The sequence below is a fragment of the Cryptomeria japonica genome, chromosome 10 (assembly GCF_030272615.1).
Source record: "Cryptomeria japonica chromosome 10, Sugi_1.0, whole genome shotgun sequence".
Lineage (NCBI taxonomy): Eukaryota > Viridiplantae > Streptophyta > Pinopsida > Cupressales > Cupressaceae > Cryptomeria > Cryptomeria japonica.
Window position 1 is genome coordinate 352,159,140 of NC_081414.1, and position 17,552 is coordinate 352,176,691.

The window sequence follows — 17,552 nt, forward strand, 5'->3', positions numbered from 1 at the left end:
ATGTGTTCGCCACTAGCTCAAGCTAGTCACCATTTGAATGTTTGCCTTGCACCATCTCACACGTGTCTTTAGAAATATGTTGATCTTCTTTGAAGCAATTTTTCTTTGATCTCCTTGCTACCTCTAATGTATTTCGATTTGTGTCTGCAGGTTGCATCTTCTCATGTCGATTGTGCTTTAGAGCATGGAAGAAGAATTGAGCATGTTGGTCTCTTGCTCAATTTAGATTATATCAACCCTAAATTTTACATTCTTTTTCCAACAGATTTTAGGAGGTTAATTTGAAGTAGGAGCAAGCGGAGTACACAATATAGGCAAAGCCATGGATCACCTACCAACGACTAGTATTTCGAGAGGAAGAAATACATCATACTAATGCTTAAGTTTTTTTTAAGTCATCATTGACAATCGATCTAAGAAATCTGCAATGGTTTGACAAAGATAAGTTAGAAATGCACTGTGGAACTATATTTTCTAGGGTCTATCCTTCGCAAGCGAAGGTTCCCTATGAGTCACCAAAAGTTGTAGATTCTACCCACAACTAGGCTGAGCTTCAATTTCAATAATAATGGTCCCACACTCTTTTTTTTAGTTCTTGCCGATGACACAAACTAACGCATCCGTTGGATGCATTTAAGTTTTTGGCATGAGCCAATGAAATGAAAGAATTTTTAAGAGTCCAATGATGCAACAATTGTTATGAATATTAAATTGCAATAAGAATTACTATATTAATATTTATGTGTAATCTGATTGGTGAATGCCACAAAAATAATAGATTAAATGTAATTAATAATGAAAAATATGTATGCTTAAAAAATTTAGACATTGATATTGACATGTCTTTTGAAACTTTACACATGTGATTGGACATCAGCTATATAAGAGGTGTAACTGCTGAATTCAAAATCTCTAGAAATGTTCATGCTCTTAATGAAATTTAATGTCATTTAATGACTTTTGCCGACTAGAACGTGTTATTAGCTTCTGAACATTCTCGATTTGTGACTGCTATTGTGGTTGAGTTCTACATCAGACACACTTCATTTGCTAGAAGCGTAGGAACAAGAGCGAGGAAAACGCTGTGAAAGTAAGTTACTCCGTTTTTCCCTATCGCTTTGCCTAGTTAAAAAATCTAGAAATAGTTAAACTTAATTAAAAATAAAAGACTGAATGATCTATAGAAAACTATAAAGTTGAGGGTTTAAAATTAGATACCGTCTTTTTCATACGTGTTGGATTATGATGCTTTATACTTTGAATGAAAATAGCATCTATTTGAATGCTTTGTTGTGGTGTATGATGCTCTATCATCTTCCTGGAAGACATAGAACATAACATTAGTCATAAAGCTTGGTGAGTACAATTTCATATTCTTAAATACTCAAAAATTTGTGTATGAAATTTAATTTTTTTAGGGTAAACAGAGATTGATTTAGATATGTCCCTAAAATGCATTTGCTTTCACTTTTCTCTATGCTGAAAAGAAAATAGCCTGCAGAAAGCCATAGAATAGGCGAAAGAAAAAAATTTAAGGTAAAAAGGATCTTACCTCTTGAATCCTCTTGCCACTAGTTAGGTTTTTGTGGAAGCACAGTCAAGGCACGTTGATTCCTTTCCATGTTTGATTGGCAATTATGTTTTCTCTATTTTAAAGCATCCAATTTTAAAACATTATGGGTTCTTACTAATTTTACTGTTTCCCAATTCGTATTTGGCAATTCAGCAGTGCACAAAAATTGTCCGCCTCATTTTCACTTAATGAAGGTTCAAGAGAATCTACACTAATATTACTGGCTTTTTAAATTATTGTATGACAATTTAATCATTAGTAATTTCATATTGTATTATAGGTAATTTATTGATTGTTTAATTTTTGGTTTTTGATCTTTTGAATTTGAATTTGTTTGAGAGTGGGCTATTCATTGTTTTGAATGCAGGTCAATTCTTTAATTAATTTAACCAATTAGAAGAAAGAATTAAATATTTAGACAAGAAAACTATAATACAAATTTAATTTTTATTTTAAATAATAATAAAAATAACTTTTATCTGCATTCTTATTGATTTGTGTAAGAAATTCAATTTTTCCACACAAAAATATGCATACTTATACATAAAGTACATTATTTATTACAAATGACATCACTATCATCATCAAATATCAGAAACAAAAATATTTAAATGTCCACGAAAATCAAGGTACTCTGTGCACAAATGAAAAGACTGGACTGGTTTTACCTTTTTATCTGGCGTCTTCCACCTCTCGTAGTAAACATGTTGATGTCACATCTCTCAGTAAATATGTTGCTTTCATATGTGCTAATTTACAAGATAATTTTAGCATGGGTACGAGTAAATTTTTTAATAAAACTATTCACTAAAATTTTTAATACTTTTTATTTCTCCCTTTTATTTATTAACTATGCAAGTGTAGTATCTATTTTATTTTTTTGAGTGCAAATTTGTCTTTAAAAATTAAAATAAAGGGACCACATTTTTGCAGGAGATGGTGACCACATCACCCAAAACCGTAGTTTTACTGCCTACCTTGATCCGATCCTCCAAAAACAACTGATTTGGTTCAAAATTTAGAAGTAGTTTTTGACGTAAACGGATTGAATGGGTTCATTTGAAACATAAAAAATAGAATTAATAAAAAAATTATAAAGTTTGTTATAATTATAGATTATTTTGACTTGGACAAAAGATAGAAAACCGATTTTACTTAATATCATTATGAAGTAGATACTTATACATTGATTGACAATATATGCTATTATGACATAGTGTAGCCTTTTTTGAAAAATTAATAATATGAGAAGGATAGTTTGGATATTTCTAAAGTATACCTAGTGTCACTATGTTGTGTGTTTCACAAGTTTACGCGTGTTTGTTGTTATGGGTTATGTAGCTAGATAATTCTGAACATTGATCCTTTCAATTGTTCTCTTGCATCCTGATGACGGTTCACAAAGTGTGACTTGAAACGTTGGTGCAAAAGCTCTTACATAGTTTAATTTAACAATCAATCAACTGTAGAAATTTGATTAATCTAATCAAACCCTTTTCCCATGAATACAATAAATTACTACATAAAGACCACTAAACTAATAAAAATAACTATAATTAGGTGCTTCATAATAATTTCCAATACATAATATTAGACTATCATTTGCATTTTTCCTCTTTTCGCATCCACTATTAGACTTCAACGGAGAGGACCCACACATATATGCTTCTATTTGTTTACCTTTGCAATTAAATTCACTGCATTCATCAAACACTTTCTTCTACCTTCCACATTTCTAACTCTCGGCAAGAACATGACGCCATGCGTCTCTTGTCTCCACTCGAAACACATGGATTGTAATATTCTCATTCGCATAAAGGTACATAATCTTTCCATGTAAGTTTCTCATGTCCTCTTCAAAGATTTCTCAACTCAAACAAACAAGCAATAGAATGCTCCATGTGGAGGCTTCACTGGGATGTAGAGCAAGGAACAAAGTGTAGCCCTCAAGAATATTTCTAGTGCACCTTGTGTTTCCTTCTTGTTTTTGAAAATGCTTCATTCTAGGTCAATAAAATTCACATAAACAATGAGTCATGTGGAGGCTCTGCTAAAGTTTAAAGTTAAGCCGGAAAATGATCACTCAAAAATTATCGCCAAGGTTCCACATGTGGACCCAACCAATTTATATGAAACTTTCTAGATGCTAGCAGGAGTGTTACTTGTCAACCAAATGGAGGATTTAAAATATCTTAAGAATAAGGGAAAATGTAAAAATGTCATTGGCCAAAAAAAAGAAAAAATGTATTGAGACACACTGTGCGCTCGAAGCAAGAAGCAGGCATTGAAAATAGAAAAATAAACTTCCTGCCTAAACCATTTTATGAAATTATGAGAAATATTGGTGGAACTCATTCCATATGTTTTTTGATGAATAGGCCTTCTCTATTAATTAAAAATATTAAAGTACATATTCACAAAAAAAAGGTCGGGGGATACAAGATCACCCTGCGAGAGTCACACGGCCAGCGGCCGGAAGCAAAAAAACAAGCTATTCATCAAAAAAATTCCTCAAGCAGCCAAAGCAGTGGCAACCAAGGGAGGAGGATCGGGATCATCTTTCTTGCCCCATACATCAGCGGGGTCGAGTCTGGCACAGACCACCCATCTTCAGGATCTTTATCAATTTCTCCTTCCTCTTGCTTGGGAGGTGAGATCGCTAGGGCCAGGCGAGGAAATTTGGAAGTGGTGGCAGAGGGCCACCCAGAACCAAGAGGGGGAATAATGCAAAAGTCCTTCATGTGGAAGCAGTTGCAATGGCCATCATGATCACGTTAACACATGCCAAATATGCAGGAAGAAGATGAGTTATCAAAAGCTTTTTTGATAAGGGAGAGAAACTATATTTAGGCCCATGGGCATTCTATATTATGGGTTCTAAAAATTTATCATTTGGAATTATCCTGACAATGATGAATGATATTTCTTGGAGCTTAGTAATTTACATACATGTTCAAAATTTAACATGTTTGTTCTTATATAAGGCATGTGACTATGCATTTTCTTCTTTTATTTAGGTTAGCATGCTCTATGTCATTTTGATAAGGAGGAAGTTATTATGTGCTCAATTTAGCTTTTTTATTTCTCAGTGAATCTACAAATTATGGATCATGTGATATTTTTCACTCTTCCATTTTCGTCAGGTTTGGAACTAGACTATTCTCTCTGCAAACAAATTTAAAGAATGATTAATTATTGTGAAAATCCCAAAGGATTTAATTGTTTCTATCAAGCCTTGGAAAGTTCTTCCCACAAGATTATTTGAATGTTATGCCCTATATCTATGTAAATCTATGCATTCTATTCTCCTCTCAACAACAAAGGGTTGTGATATGATGTGCTCATCCTAGGGAACTAATATTTCGTTATGATTTTCACAAAAGGATGTTTTAAAGTGTTGTAATTTTTTTGAATTGGTATTTCCCCCTAGTTTAGTTGTCTTTCATATTTTTCTTCCTTCCCTTTATATCCCACCCAAATACAAAGAGTCGACTTCTAAAATCTTGAAGGTCATTTCATAGATCACAAATTGGGCCCTAGTCCCATGTCAGTGAAACTTTTAGACCTCCCTTGCTAAGGCACGAGTCTTTTATGGATCAACAAATACTACTATACTAGAGAGATGCTAGTGAAAGGGGGAGAGAATGTAGATATATAATAAGATAACATTACATTATGTAAGCACTGGTAACCGTTGCCATCAATAAAAGTGGGAGATTGTTGGCAATATGTGTTGTCATTGTTGTCAACCTAATGTATAACAATATATGTTATCTTTGATTGTTCAGTTATTATGTTATCATTGATGATATGGTGACTAAATATTGTTATTAAGTTGTCATTGAGTTGGATAAATATTTTTGCAGTTTTTGAAGAAGTGAGGATGAATCTATATGTTGTTATTAATCATATGTCTACTATGGTGATTACTTGTGTACAAGGAGATTGTTGAAAGTTTTTGTTACTAATATAGAGTATAGATGGTTGATGGTTGAAATTTCTTTATGTTGAGGATGTCCACCTCCTTGATGACTGATGTCCACACTCAGTTTGGTGACTGATGTCTACTCTATGATGTATTTAAACATGATGAAGATATCATATAAGATGAGTATTAGATGCTCTAAGATGAGGAATATTGAGATGAGGATTAGAAGCATGTCAATAGAATGAAGTTTTTTATGATGTTACAAAATGATGGTTACATTTCTTATTTGTTCTTGAGTGAGAAAATGATGTTTCTGGGATATTTTGGTCCTTGGAAGTTTGATGGAGTATGTTGTTGTAGGAATATATTCTGAAGATGGGTTGGAAGAACTCTTTGATTCCTCTACATTTGATGATTTGGTCTTATAAATTTGAACATAATGTGTATGCTCTACAAACATGCACTCCTATCTTTTTCAGGTCCCTAGTGTTGTAGTTGACATGGTTGGTAATTACAATTTGTTGAAAGTTTGGTTGTCTTTCATAATTAGTCTAGGAAATGCTACAAATTTATGTGTTAATTGTTTAGGTGCTTCAACTTGGAGGACATGCTTAAAAAATTTGTGTCATGTCTTAGTTCAAGTTTTAACCCGATGTTGTCTGTAAGGGGTGATAATGGTGTCCTGTTCATGAATGTTTCTTATGTACTTCCAAAATGAAGTGTTTTGTATCAAGTAGTGTTATGTTGTATATGGGTCATACTTTTGTGTGTGGGGATCCACATTGAGTTAATTCATTTGAAAGATATGTTATTGGGGCGACAAGTAATGTGCTACATGTCTTATGTACATGTTACCTTGTTGCCGACTTTGGAGGATGAGTCCTAGTGTGTGAATTGTTTGGGACAACTTAGATAGATGTGATATGATGCTTTTAGGTCCTCTTTATCTCTTGGATTGAGTGCCTTAATTGATGTTTTAAATGAAGAGGATGGTATATATAAAAGATCAAATCAATAATGATGGTGTGGATGAGTGTGTGAATAAATGAGTGTGTGGTGATTGATTTGAAGTTGGTTGCTTGAGACAAAGATTCAAGGGTAGCTTCATACTTGGAGATTATTGAAGGAAGCACTACTGAAGGCCTATTCATATTGATCCATATATTCATGTACCTTTCTCGAAGATAGTGAGTCTCCTTAGCAAGTCTTATATCTTTCCCTAAGGCAGTGAGTCTTATCCTACAAGTCCTTTGTATCTTACCCTAGGGTAGTGTAGTTCAGCCTGCAAGTCCCCCAGGGAGTAGTGAGGTTCCTTAGCGATGAGACTTAAATAGTATTGTAATCTCATTCATATATTGTGAATTAACTCTCATTGTGGTTTTTCCTTGTTTAGTTTTTGCATGTAAATTTAGTGTTCTTTTGTGCATAGTGTTCATTGTTTCTGATAAGATTAGGGTTAAGCTGGTACTGATTCGTGGAATTAAGTGTTTGACCAAGATTGATTCACCCCCCTCTCTTAGTCTTGGGGTGTTTTTAACACAAACAACATATCAAACATGATTAGACATGATCTATGCATTAATGGTTTGGTTCTACATAAGGGAGGGTCAATAGGGAAAAATATTCTTGGAGTATTATAGACTCCTAACTGCTCTTGTATCCTCAATCTACTAGAAGAGAATATGTGACCTGTAATATACAATATTATGTACAAACATAAGAGTGGAGAGGGCGCCCAAATTATTTTAAAAAAAAGAACACAAATTTATACCTATTTTCTATTTTTATATTCACAAATGTACTCATCTATTTTTTAAATAGGTTATGAATATTCTATATCATGATGAGATTCAATCTCCTAAAGTGCTAGCTCCGACTTATCACAAAGTAAATTTTGCATGCCTTGTCTCTTTATATTACATAGGTATTTTAAACACATGAATTCATATTAATTAGATCAATCCTACACATAAACATAGTGGTTTATCGTTAATTCTTACACTTCAACCTTATATAAATACAGTTACTTATACATGTCCAACTAGTATAATAAGACAATACATGTATTGTTTAAACATACTAGGTTTTTATTTTGATTAATTTATTTGAGAATCTAATCTTTTTAAAATATTATTATATTACAATTTCTACTTTTTTCATAAATCAATATGATTGGTCAACCACTTTATTTTCCATTACTTTAACTAAAATTCAAAACTATTTAAAAAAAAATTGAACTATAATATAACTATTTCCTCTATTTCATTCTAATTTTTCCGTTTTTCTTTGGAATATAATTAATTTTTTTACCAAAACAAGTTAAAGATTTTTTTTTCATGTATTTTTTGAGGGGTATTTTTTGATCCTCAAAACAAAGAGATTCAATTTCCAAATGCATTCAAGCATTCATCTAGGAGTAACAACTTTATATAGTAGATGAATAGATTAAAGTGCACACCTTAATGATGACAACATAATAAGTTGTCTAGTAGCATATTAGCATGTTCATAATTTTATTGATGCACTTAAAATATAATATTTGTATAATCTACATCACTATCAGCTAATATAGATGGCAACAATCTCTCACATTTAATTCTTATTTTTTATGCAACAATCACAAAACCACACACAAAGTACAATAGGAGAAACTTGGTACAAACTCTAAATCAGTATTGACTCATGAAATGGCTAATCACACAAAACTTTTTTTCATATAAGAATCTATCAAATTAAATAATTTTACTATACAATATTTACTAATAAAAAAAACTGAGTAGACACATATTTCTATATATAATCCTTTGTATGCTCTTAACACACTTACCTATAATCATTAATTTATTCTAAAGCAATGATACACTAGACCAATGAGTACTTTGAGATTTCACAATTCACCATAATATCCTATAATTATTTAAAAAGGACTACACAACTCTTTATTCTTTACATGTTCTAATTCATGTAAATGATTTCCTTCTAAATTTGAGTCGCATACCTTCTTATCCTAATCATTTTCCAATCAATTTCACACATCAATCAACAAAGATGTTATAAAAATTAGAAGACTTATCTAAGTGGTACATGCAATTAAGGATTCACAAGGGGGAAATTGTTGGACATTGTTGCTGCTAGGATATGTTGTTATCATTGATGTCAACATATTCCTGCTCTGGTGCTTGCAGATTGGTTTATTGCACGATTATGATTTGGTGTATGGAGTATTTATAATATCATTATATTCTTTTGCATTAGTTTTGGTGATCCGGGAAGCTTAATTGATCATATCAGATGATTCGGTTTTGCAGTTTGTTTATTTGATCAGTGCTTTGTTGATTTAAGTATTTCCTTCGGTATATTCCAGTGTGATTAGATCTTGAGAAGATTCTTTGGGATATTGTTTGGGATGGTCTTGTGTATCTTCATTTTAGATGGTTCATGATTTGGTGCTCTGCAAGTTATCTTTCTTCGTGAAAATTGTTGTTGTTTGAGTGTTCTTGAGTTTTAGATGTTGATCGATGAAGAGTTGATAAGTGGTATTGGTGCAGTCATTTCTGTTGACTCTAATGTGCTTTCTAGTGTTTCCTAATTGTGTCCTATTTGTTTTCGTGATCTGCATTGATTGTTGTGCATGTTCTTGGTGATTTTTTTGAACCGGTAATGTTCTTCATGTTATACGGTATTTTTGGTGGTGTAGCGTGTTGCGGTTGATCTTGGCGTGATTACCGATGGAGTTGAGTGTTTGGGAAATTGGTTTGGGTCCATGTTATGTCATGTATATCATTATATTGGTCTGATGGTCGATCTTTATATCGTGTGATGTAATTTTATAATTATGAGTTGAGGGTTTAGTTGACCTTGTTGTCAAGGTTGATGATTTGTATAAGTAGGTAATATTATGATGTAATTTAGGTATCATGGTTGTGTCTACATTATCAGAGACTTGTATATGTGTGAATAAGGATTCATCTTTCAGTGTGATGTATTGAGCATATATAACTGTTGCAAAGGAGATAGAGTCATAGATGAGCTTAACCAAAACTATCATCAGGCATTTGGAGATGCTATTCTTTCAGTTCATTCCTTCCAGATTATAGTCTGAATCTTGTTGTAAGTCAATGAGACTTCTCTGAGGGTTGTAGCCTTCTAGGTCATTATCTTTTGAGCAGTGATCTCTAGGTAGTGTCCCTAAATGCATGTGCAATCCCCATTGTAATATTTTTCACATACTACTGCAGACTATCATCTTATTGTGGGTAGGTTCCCACCGTGGTTTTTCCCTTTGTAGACACCTAAAAATTGCACAACTAATTAAATGAATTTATATTTGTTTAACTACCCTAATCCACCTATTGACTAAACTAAGGTTTAATCAATATCCCTTTCCTTCTAATCAACCATTAATCAAATTAAAGATTTAATTAATTCCCCCTTTCATCTATCTAATCCATTTTAATTAAATTCAACATTTAATTAAATAACCCCTTTTAGCCATTTTAATTAAATACAATTGTTAATTAAATATCCCCTTTTAGCCATTTTAATTAAATTCAAAATTTAATTAAATATCCCTTTCTAACCATTTTAATTAAATACAACAATTAATTAAATATCCCCTTCTAGCCATTTTAATCAAATTCAACATTTAATTAAAATCCCCTTGCCATTTTAATTAAATTCAACATTTAATTAAAATCCCCTTTCCCATTTAATTAAAAATCCCTATTTCCCTCACCCCACTTGCATTTTACAACATATGCAAGTTGCATATCCTTTTGGCTAAAATAAATCTTTTATTTTTTCTAAAAAATCCCATTTTGCTCCACCCACTTGCATTTTCCTACAAATGCAAGTTGCACCACAATTTGAAACTAGCAGTTGCAGGGGGGGTGCTTGCAACAAGAGGCCGATAGGTGGGCATTAGTTAGTTGTGATTTGTTAAGAGTAGGTTTGTAAAAGCATCATACAAAATTAAATGAAAAAATAAGTGCAAACTTTATATATATGAAAATGTGAAACTGTACATAACCCAACCAATGTTTTCAGCTAGTCCCAAAATTTGAAGTTAACCACCCACCAACCCCCATGTTGCGGAAGGCAACATGATGTACAATACGAAAGACCAATATAAAGTAGTTATTATAATGGTATAGCTTGTATGACAATACTTTTCGCTATACAAAATTATAAAAGCAGACCATTTTAGACGGTATAAAACCCAACCAATTTAATGTGTTGAACCTAGAAAATCAAAATTAGCCACCCTCCAACCCCCATGCTGGTATTGCCAACATGTTATACAACCATTTAAGGTATTTATTTGTGAATTACATAATTGATGTTATCTAATATGTTGGTCGCAAAGATGAATGAAATTATTGAGAAGTTGTTGATGTTGTATTGTACTATATTTAGGCTATGTTGATCATGCATTTTGTTGTTGGACGGTTTATTAGACTGCATTTAAGTCAGTATTGCATACCTGTGAGCATTAAAATTTTATTAGAACATTGTAGGTGTATTAAATAATAGAAAATGGAAAAAATTGGAGATTGAAAAGAATAGGAAAGGAAGGCACTCATAATTGTTGAAAGCGAGGTGGATGATATGTCTGATTAAACTTTATTGTGGTTGTTAAATTTGCAAAGAAGATGAGAAGTACAAATAAAAGTTAGCATCATTAAAGCGGAAGGTGAAAGAGATTGAGATCTACCCTTGTATCATGTGTGGTTTAAAACGATCTCTTTTTTGATAGCCTGCATGTACAAGACCAAGAGAGAAGTATTAGGAAGACATGTGACATACTGTAAATGTAGGGAGTAAAAATTAGAAAGAGGGTAATAACAAGCAACAAAACCAGTGTGAAGTGTGAGTGGAGGTGTTGTGCGATCCTGTATTTTTTGAATGTGAATGACAATGAGAAAGGCAAGTTCTTGCTACAATGGAACCTTTTACATTTGCTGATGACCCTGCAAGATGCAAGTGTTATAATGTCTGGCAATGCATGAAAGAAGATATATGCTATGCTAAAGGGTATAGACATTGTGGTTGCAATACCTATGTTGGACGTTTTTGCAAGTGATTTGTCTTTGTGATCTCAGAAAGCTTAAGCAAACGAGCTTCTTTGTTCTTTCTGTAAATGGTTGATGGACCATCTTGCAATTTAGAGTACCTCTCGTAAGTGAAAGGTGGGTGAATTTAGAGATGTTCAATTGATTTTACTCGAGATAGTGCTATGAACATGAGACCTTGTCTTTATGTTTTTCCAATGGCAATTGCTGTAAAGTCTAGTGTGAGTCCTTGTGATTTGTGAATAGTAATACCCCAAGCCATCATTAGTGGGATCTATGTGCGGTTTCCTCTAGTAATTGGTGGAATGGGAACATATTTTGGTAAATTTGGTGGTTTAGAACCTGCATCATAGACAATCATTTTGATTTGTCTCAAAGAACCATTGACAAGACCAACTTCAATCCATAAATTTGCAATGAGCGTGACTTGTTGGTCTATAGAAAAAAGAATTTCAAATGAGAGCTGCTCATCTTGGTGAGTTTGTTTTTTTCTTTGTGTGTTGCTATGATTGATGTTGCATGTGCAATGGGTGAGTGCAATTGCTTTAACATTTTAATATTGTGCGAGTTTGAAGCTGCATTGGTTGCAAACAATTTTTTTTTTGGTCGAAATGCCTATTTTGGTCAAGAGTCAATCCATGTGTTGAGTGCATCTGTAAAGTTTCCCAGTTTGATTGCAGTGGTGTTGTGTTGCGTACATTTAGCAAAATGTTGCAGAATTGCATATGTGATGGGGAGACCCCTTGTTGGCGGAAAGAAATATCTAAGGTGACGACATCAGTGAAGGAGTGCCATAAAGCGAGTGTTGTTGAGTGGGATGCATACAATGGTTTGTCCATAACTAGGGGTAATTGGGCGAGGTTACCGACCATCACAATTGAGAGGCCTGCGAATGGTTCATGTTGCCTGGTGGGAAATGCCTGTCACAATTTGTTATCAAATTTGATGAGTAATTGTGGTCCAAGGAAACTCATTTCATCAATCAAAATGTACCGTAAATGCTTGCATTTCTCTTGAAACATTAATAAGGAATGCCCTGTTAAAGGATAATATTCTTGAATAGGTATGTAGAGGGCAACATGGATTGTTGTAGCTTGAATGTTATATCCGAATACACTTGTTGGTGCAAGCACATGCAATGGGTATACCTTTGGATTTAAATTAATATTTAACCTATTTCGTATGCGGTCAATAAGAAATATTTCCCAGTGCCTGTTGTGCCTTGGATGATCAACTGTAATGGTGAGACATTCAAATTTTGTGCAGTGTGAGAAGTTATAATATCAAGTGCAAATTTTTGATTTGCTACAAGTTCAAAAGTATTAGGGTGACTTGAGTGAATGTTGCCAAGGGTGGCAACTGATTGACTTTTTTTCTGTTGAAACGAAGTGAGGAGCTATGATATGAAGGAATTCATTAGGCACAAATGCACTCCAATTAAAGTGGAGGTCATAATCATGCCTGCCAAGCATTTGAAGAGTAGAAACATCAAAGTTGTTTGAAGCTCCCATTTGGGAGAGGAACTCCCACTCGTAAAGTTCTTGATCAGTAGATTGTGAAATATCTTGCAACTGTGGGTCTTCATCATTTTCAGCAATGGAATGTTCTTGGATCCCATTAACATGCCAATAAAGTAAAAGGTGACTTAATTAATAAATCAACATAATTTAATTAATTAAGTAAAGAACCTTATTACTCCAATAGAGGAGGTGTTGGGTGTTGGGTTAGGTAGCAAGTAGTGTGGCCAATAGAGCTTGGTAGCATCCAGGAAGGTTGGGATAGTGTGGGGTTGTTGTTAAAGAGAGAATGGAGAGCTTGTGTAGTCCATGGGTAGAATAGAGAATGCAGGGGAATGTGAGAATGTTTGTTTTGATTGTGAGGCCATGGAGGCCATTCTTGTAATGTGACTATCCAGTGGTTTCACTTTGAATATATGGATGTATTTTGCTTATGTTATATTTTGATTTTGTTATTAGCAGAGAGTCTCTTCTTGCTAACAGTGTTTGTTGATGATTTGTATGTGAAGTTTGAGGTCAGGGTTGTTCTTCGCCCTACATCACATTATATAGGTAAATAATAGTAAAGGTAAATTATATAAAGTCAATAATATTAATTATATCATCGTAAAATAGTAATCTACCTCAAACAATGCATAAATGTATGCAAAAAAATAGGCCAACTTTTTTTTAATTGACCTTCCACACCAATTCAGCGTACCCATTGCACGTGCCAAGGTGCAATTGCTAGTTACAAAATAAAATAAAAAAATATCATCCAAAGTAGATTTTTTAAAACGATAATCAATGAAAAATGCAGAGAATAAACTAACTTGTACCCATGACATACCTACATTGTCCAATTCTGACGACACGGTAAATCACAAAAAGCTAGGCGGAGATGGGACAAGCTAGGTGGAGATGTATAGGGGCATTCTTTTGGCTGGATAGCCAGTGCCATTGTCTTCTGAAGTAAAAGTAACAGAAATATTTATATTGTGGTCCCTAGGCAACGTCTTCACTTGGCAATGGCTTTTGCAAAGGGGTGACAAGAAGTCAACTACGTCTTGTATGAATATAATTCTACATGGAAAGTATTTAAAAAAAATACCAAAAAATAGAAGTTGCCTCTAAGAGGCATAGTTAGTAGAAGGAAAACACAAATCCAAACCAAATGGTGCAATTAGTAGAAGGAAACCACAAATATGAACAAAATTCATTTAATTTATTGTTTAAAATCAATGTCCATTTGAAAAGTTTATTTCATTTAGAAAGTTGCAACAATCACGATGTGAGCATTTTATCTTTTGACTTTTCTTTTAAATGACACGAATAAGAATGATGGTGCCACTATAGATACACCTCTCCACATAGAGACACAAAAAGGGGGTCTTTAATTTGTCTTAAGAAAAATCAACCGTGTATGTATAAAACATAACACTAACTTATTATGTATTATTGTTAACTTATATTTCTCCATGTTCTATTTGATGGTTTGATCACATGTACTAATTAGTTAATTAGATTTGCATAGTTTTATTGTATTTGTTTACCATGTCCTTCGCAATAGAGATTGTGTTGCTAAAACACTTCAAATTCATTTTGATTTTTTCACCAAGACAAGTTCATTCTCACAATTTTAATTAATTAAATTTTCAAAATAAATATAATTTGTAAAAGTATTCAATTTTTAACATCATAAAAACATATTTACAAATTACAATGTAGCCTACAATTGCAATACTATAAGAGCTCAACACATCATGAAACAAAAACAAAAAGCCATTAGTAAAAAAAACATACAACATATTTTCATTTAGAAGACTAAATTTCATATTGAATTTGATTTGTTTTTTATTTACCTCTTATAAAAGAAACATGCCCATGTTTCCATTTAAAAGAGTTAATTATTTGATCAACTTTCTATTTTTTGTTGTCTTTTGGTTGCAAATATTATTTTAATAATTTAGTCTTAATAATTTTAAAATTTTGTAAAGAGCAATAGAAATATAAAAATATGATAATAATAATATTAAAATATAATAATATATTCACATAATACTATTAATATCATATTAAAATAAAGATTTAATATTAATTTTTGAAATAGAACAATGGACAAATAAAATAATTACCTTCATAAGGATATCAATGAAAAAAAATCACATAATTTTTCAAAATATAAATATGTTTTTGATTAAAAAAGCAGCCTTAACAAGGGCGCTGACCCAATACAAAGCCAGAGGTCATCAAAATTAAAAGACCAAGTAGGGGTGCAAACCCCAAAAGAACAAAGTCGGACAGGCCAAACCAACTTATCAAACCATCAACAACCCAACCCAAATCAAGAAAATAACACTACATAATCTATCTTGAAAGTAAATTTTTTAATTAATTGTAATATATTTTTTCAATGATGTTGGATGCATGATATAATCTCAAGCTTTGAATAAAATTTTTGTGACTATTGAAACCAAAAACTTTTGAATCATGTACAAAATTAGAAAAATCTATAAAGCTAAAGACAATATTTGACATGTAAGAAAAGCCTTGCTTTAGGTGTTCAGGTGCATGCAGAAGTGGGAAACATCTCTCCAGCCAATTAAAAAATAATTTTAAAAAAAACGTTTTTTTTTTTTTTTAAAACTCTTGTTTATGAATTGCTTTTTAAGTTCCTGAACTGATACTTTTCCCGAAGCATAAGGAAAGTGTGTCTAGCCCATTACACAGGACAGTACGATGGTTAAAGAGCCAGGGCAGTGAACAGTCTATATAGTACAGAGGGTACAGTATGGCATTAAGGAATTTGCTGCCTAAATTAAAAGGACACCGTCCATGGCAGGCCCACAACTTTGTTCAAGGGAAATGACATTGGTATTTACTGCAACTATGCTCCAAATATTAGCTGCATCTAGCTGTTCCAAGACATTGTCTATTTCACATTTTGTTTTTAGCTACAGAAGTTATTAGGGATGCCTGATTCTACAAAGGGCAAAAATGTCCAATGGTGGGATTGATAAAGACATGAAGAGTTCATTGTTCTCTTCGCTTTTAGATTAGATAAAGGGCATTTAGTAACAAGTTTTCTTTGAGATTTGCGAAGACAAGGGAGAGCAGAAATAACTGGTCTGGAGAGGAAGGTCATCTTAGAAATGGATAGGAGACGCTTTGGTATCACAGCTGGGCCAGTCATTTTGCTTGTTCAGGTTTTTGGAGTAACAGCTTGTATACTGGTGCTTTATTGGGTTCTCCACTATGGTGGAGGATTGGCCTTCCACTCTGAAAAAAAACAGCGTATATTCAATGTTAGCATCATCTCTCTTCACCCACTTTTTCACCTGCTCTGTTAGTCAGAATCTTTCAATATGAGATAGCTTTTAGAATATGTTTCAAGGGGTATAGATCTAAACTTACTTTACAGCTTTGTCTGATGGGCTTGATCTAAGCTTTCATGATCTGGGTGATGACTACTTCTTATATTTCTTTCTCTTTCACAGCCAGGATACCCTGTTTTTATGCTGCTTGTTAAGATTAGTCTGGTATATAATTGGATTTCTCTGACATGTTGCTAACTATTTGAGACACTGTGCAGTTGCATCCAGTTTTCATGTTTGTTGGCTTCATTTTTTTAGCCAGCCAAGGTAAATCCAGCCACTCTGCTTCTCCTTTCTTAAAAAGTGATATGATCTGAAATCAAGCTTAAGTCACATGCTCTGTTTGTGTACAGGTATTTTATCTTACAAAATAGTTCCTGTCAAAAAGGATAGTCAGAAATTGGTTCATTTAATCCTTCTGGGCCTTGCAATCATCCTGGGTGCCATTGGGATATATGCAGTCTTTAAATTCCACAATGAAAGCCATATTAAAGATATGTATAGCTTGCATTCCTGGCTGGGGATTAGTGTCATCTCTTTGTTTGGCCTGCAGGTATTCTTGATTTCTCATTGATTTCTGGGTTGGATTAAGTTTTCTGTAAGATTTCTTTCTCTGAACTTATTTTCTGTTTTTGTTGATTTCTGTTTAGTGGGTAGTGGGATTCATAGCATTTCTTTACCCCGGCGCATCAAAGAACAGAAGAGGAAGAATAGTTCCTTGGCACTTGTTTTTTGGGGTTTTCCTGTATGCAATGGCAATTGCAACAGTAGAGACAGGAATTCTGGAGAAGCTTACATTTGAAGAGATTAAAGGGTTGAATCGATTCAGTTCAGAGGCTATGCTTGTCAACTCTACAGCTATTATTATACTTATATTTGCCATGTTGGTCGTTCTATCTACCATTCTACCACGAGGGTAATTACAAAGCAAATTTGGAATTGTAGTAGGCTTCCTTGTTTCGCCAAGGTCGTTCTATCCACCATTCTAAGGATTGGAATTTAGGTTTTTGATATCTTTTTTGTGAACAAAACCACTGTGAAAAAGCAAATCTCTTGGTAAATATAATAAAAATGATCGAAGTCATAATAATATGTTAGAAATTTGTTTTA

The 17,552-nt window shown here is 33.1% G+C and overlaps 1 protein-coding gene across 1 annotated transcript; it reads left to right on the forward strand.

Annotated features, from left to right (window-relative positions):
* Positions 1–15,933: 15,933 nt before the first annotated feature.
* Positions 15,934–17,552, forward strand: LOC131051685 (probable ascorbate-specific transmembrane electron transporter 2). The gene is made up of 4 exons (XM_057986282.2): positions 15,934–16,373; positions 16,661–16,709; positions 16,796–16,995; positions 17,093–17,552. The coding sequence occupies exons 1-4, from the start codon at positions 16,221–16,223 to the stop codon at positions 17,360–17,362; spliced, it is 672 nt and encodes a 223-aa protein (XP_057842265.2). The 5' UTR covers positions 15,934–16,220; the 3' UTR covers positions 17,363–17,552.

Bases quoted from the DNA above. Each gene is read 5' to 3' on its own strand.
- LOC131051685 (XM_057986282.2), top strand. From the start codon at position 16,221: ATGGATAGGAGACGCTTTGGTATCACAGCTGGGCCAGTCATTTTGCTT. The intron at 16,710-16,795 runs GTAAATCCAGCC...GTTTGTGTACAG, and splicing joins CATTTTTTTAGCCAGCCAAG to GTATTTTATCTTACAAAATA. The intron at 16,996-17,092 runs GTATTCTTGATT...ATTTCTGTTTAG, and splicing joins TCTCTTTGTTTGGCCTGCAG to TGGGTAGTGGGATTCATAGC.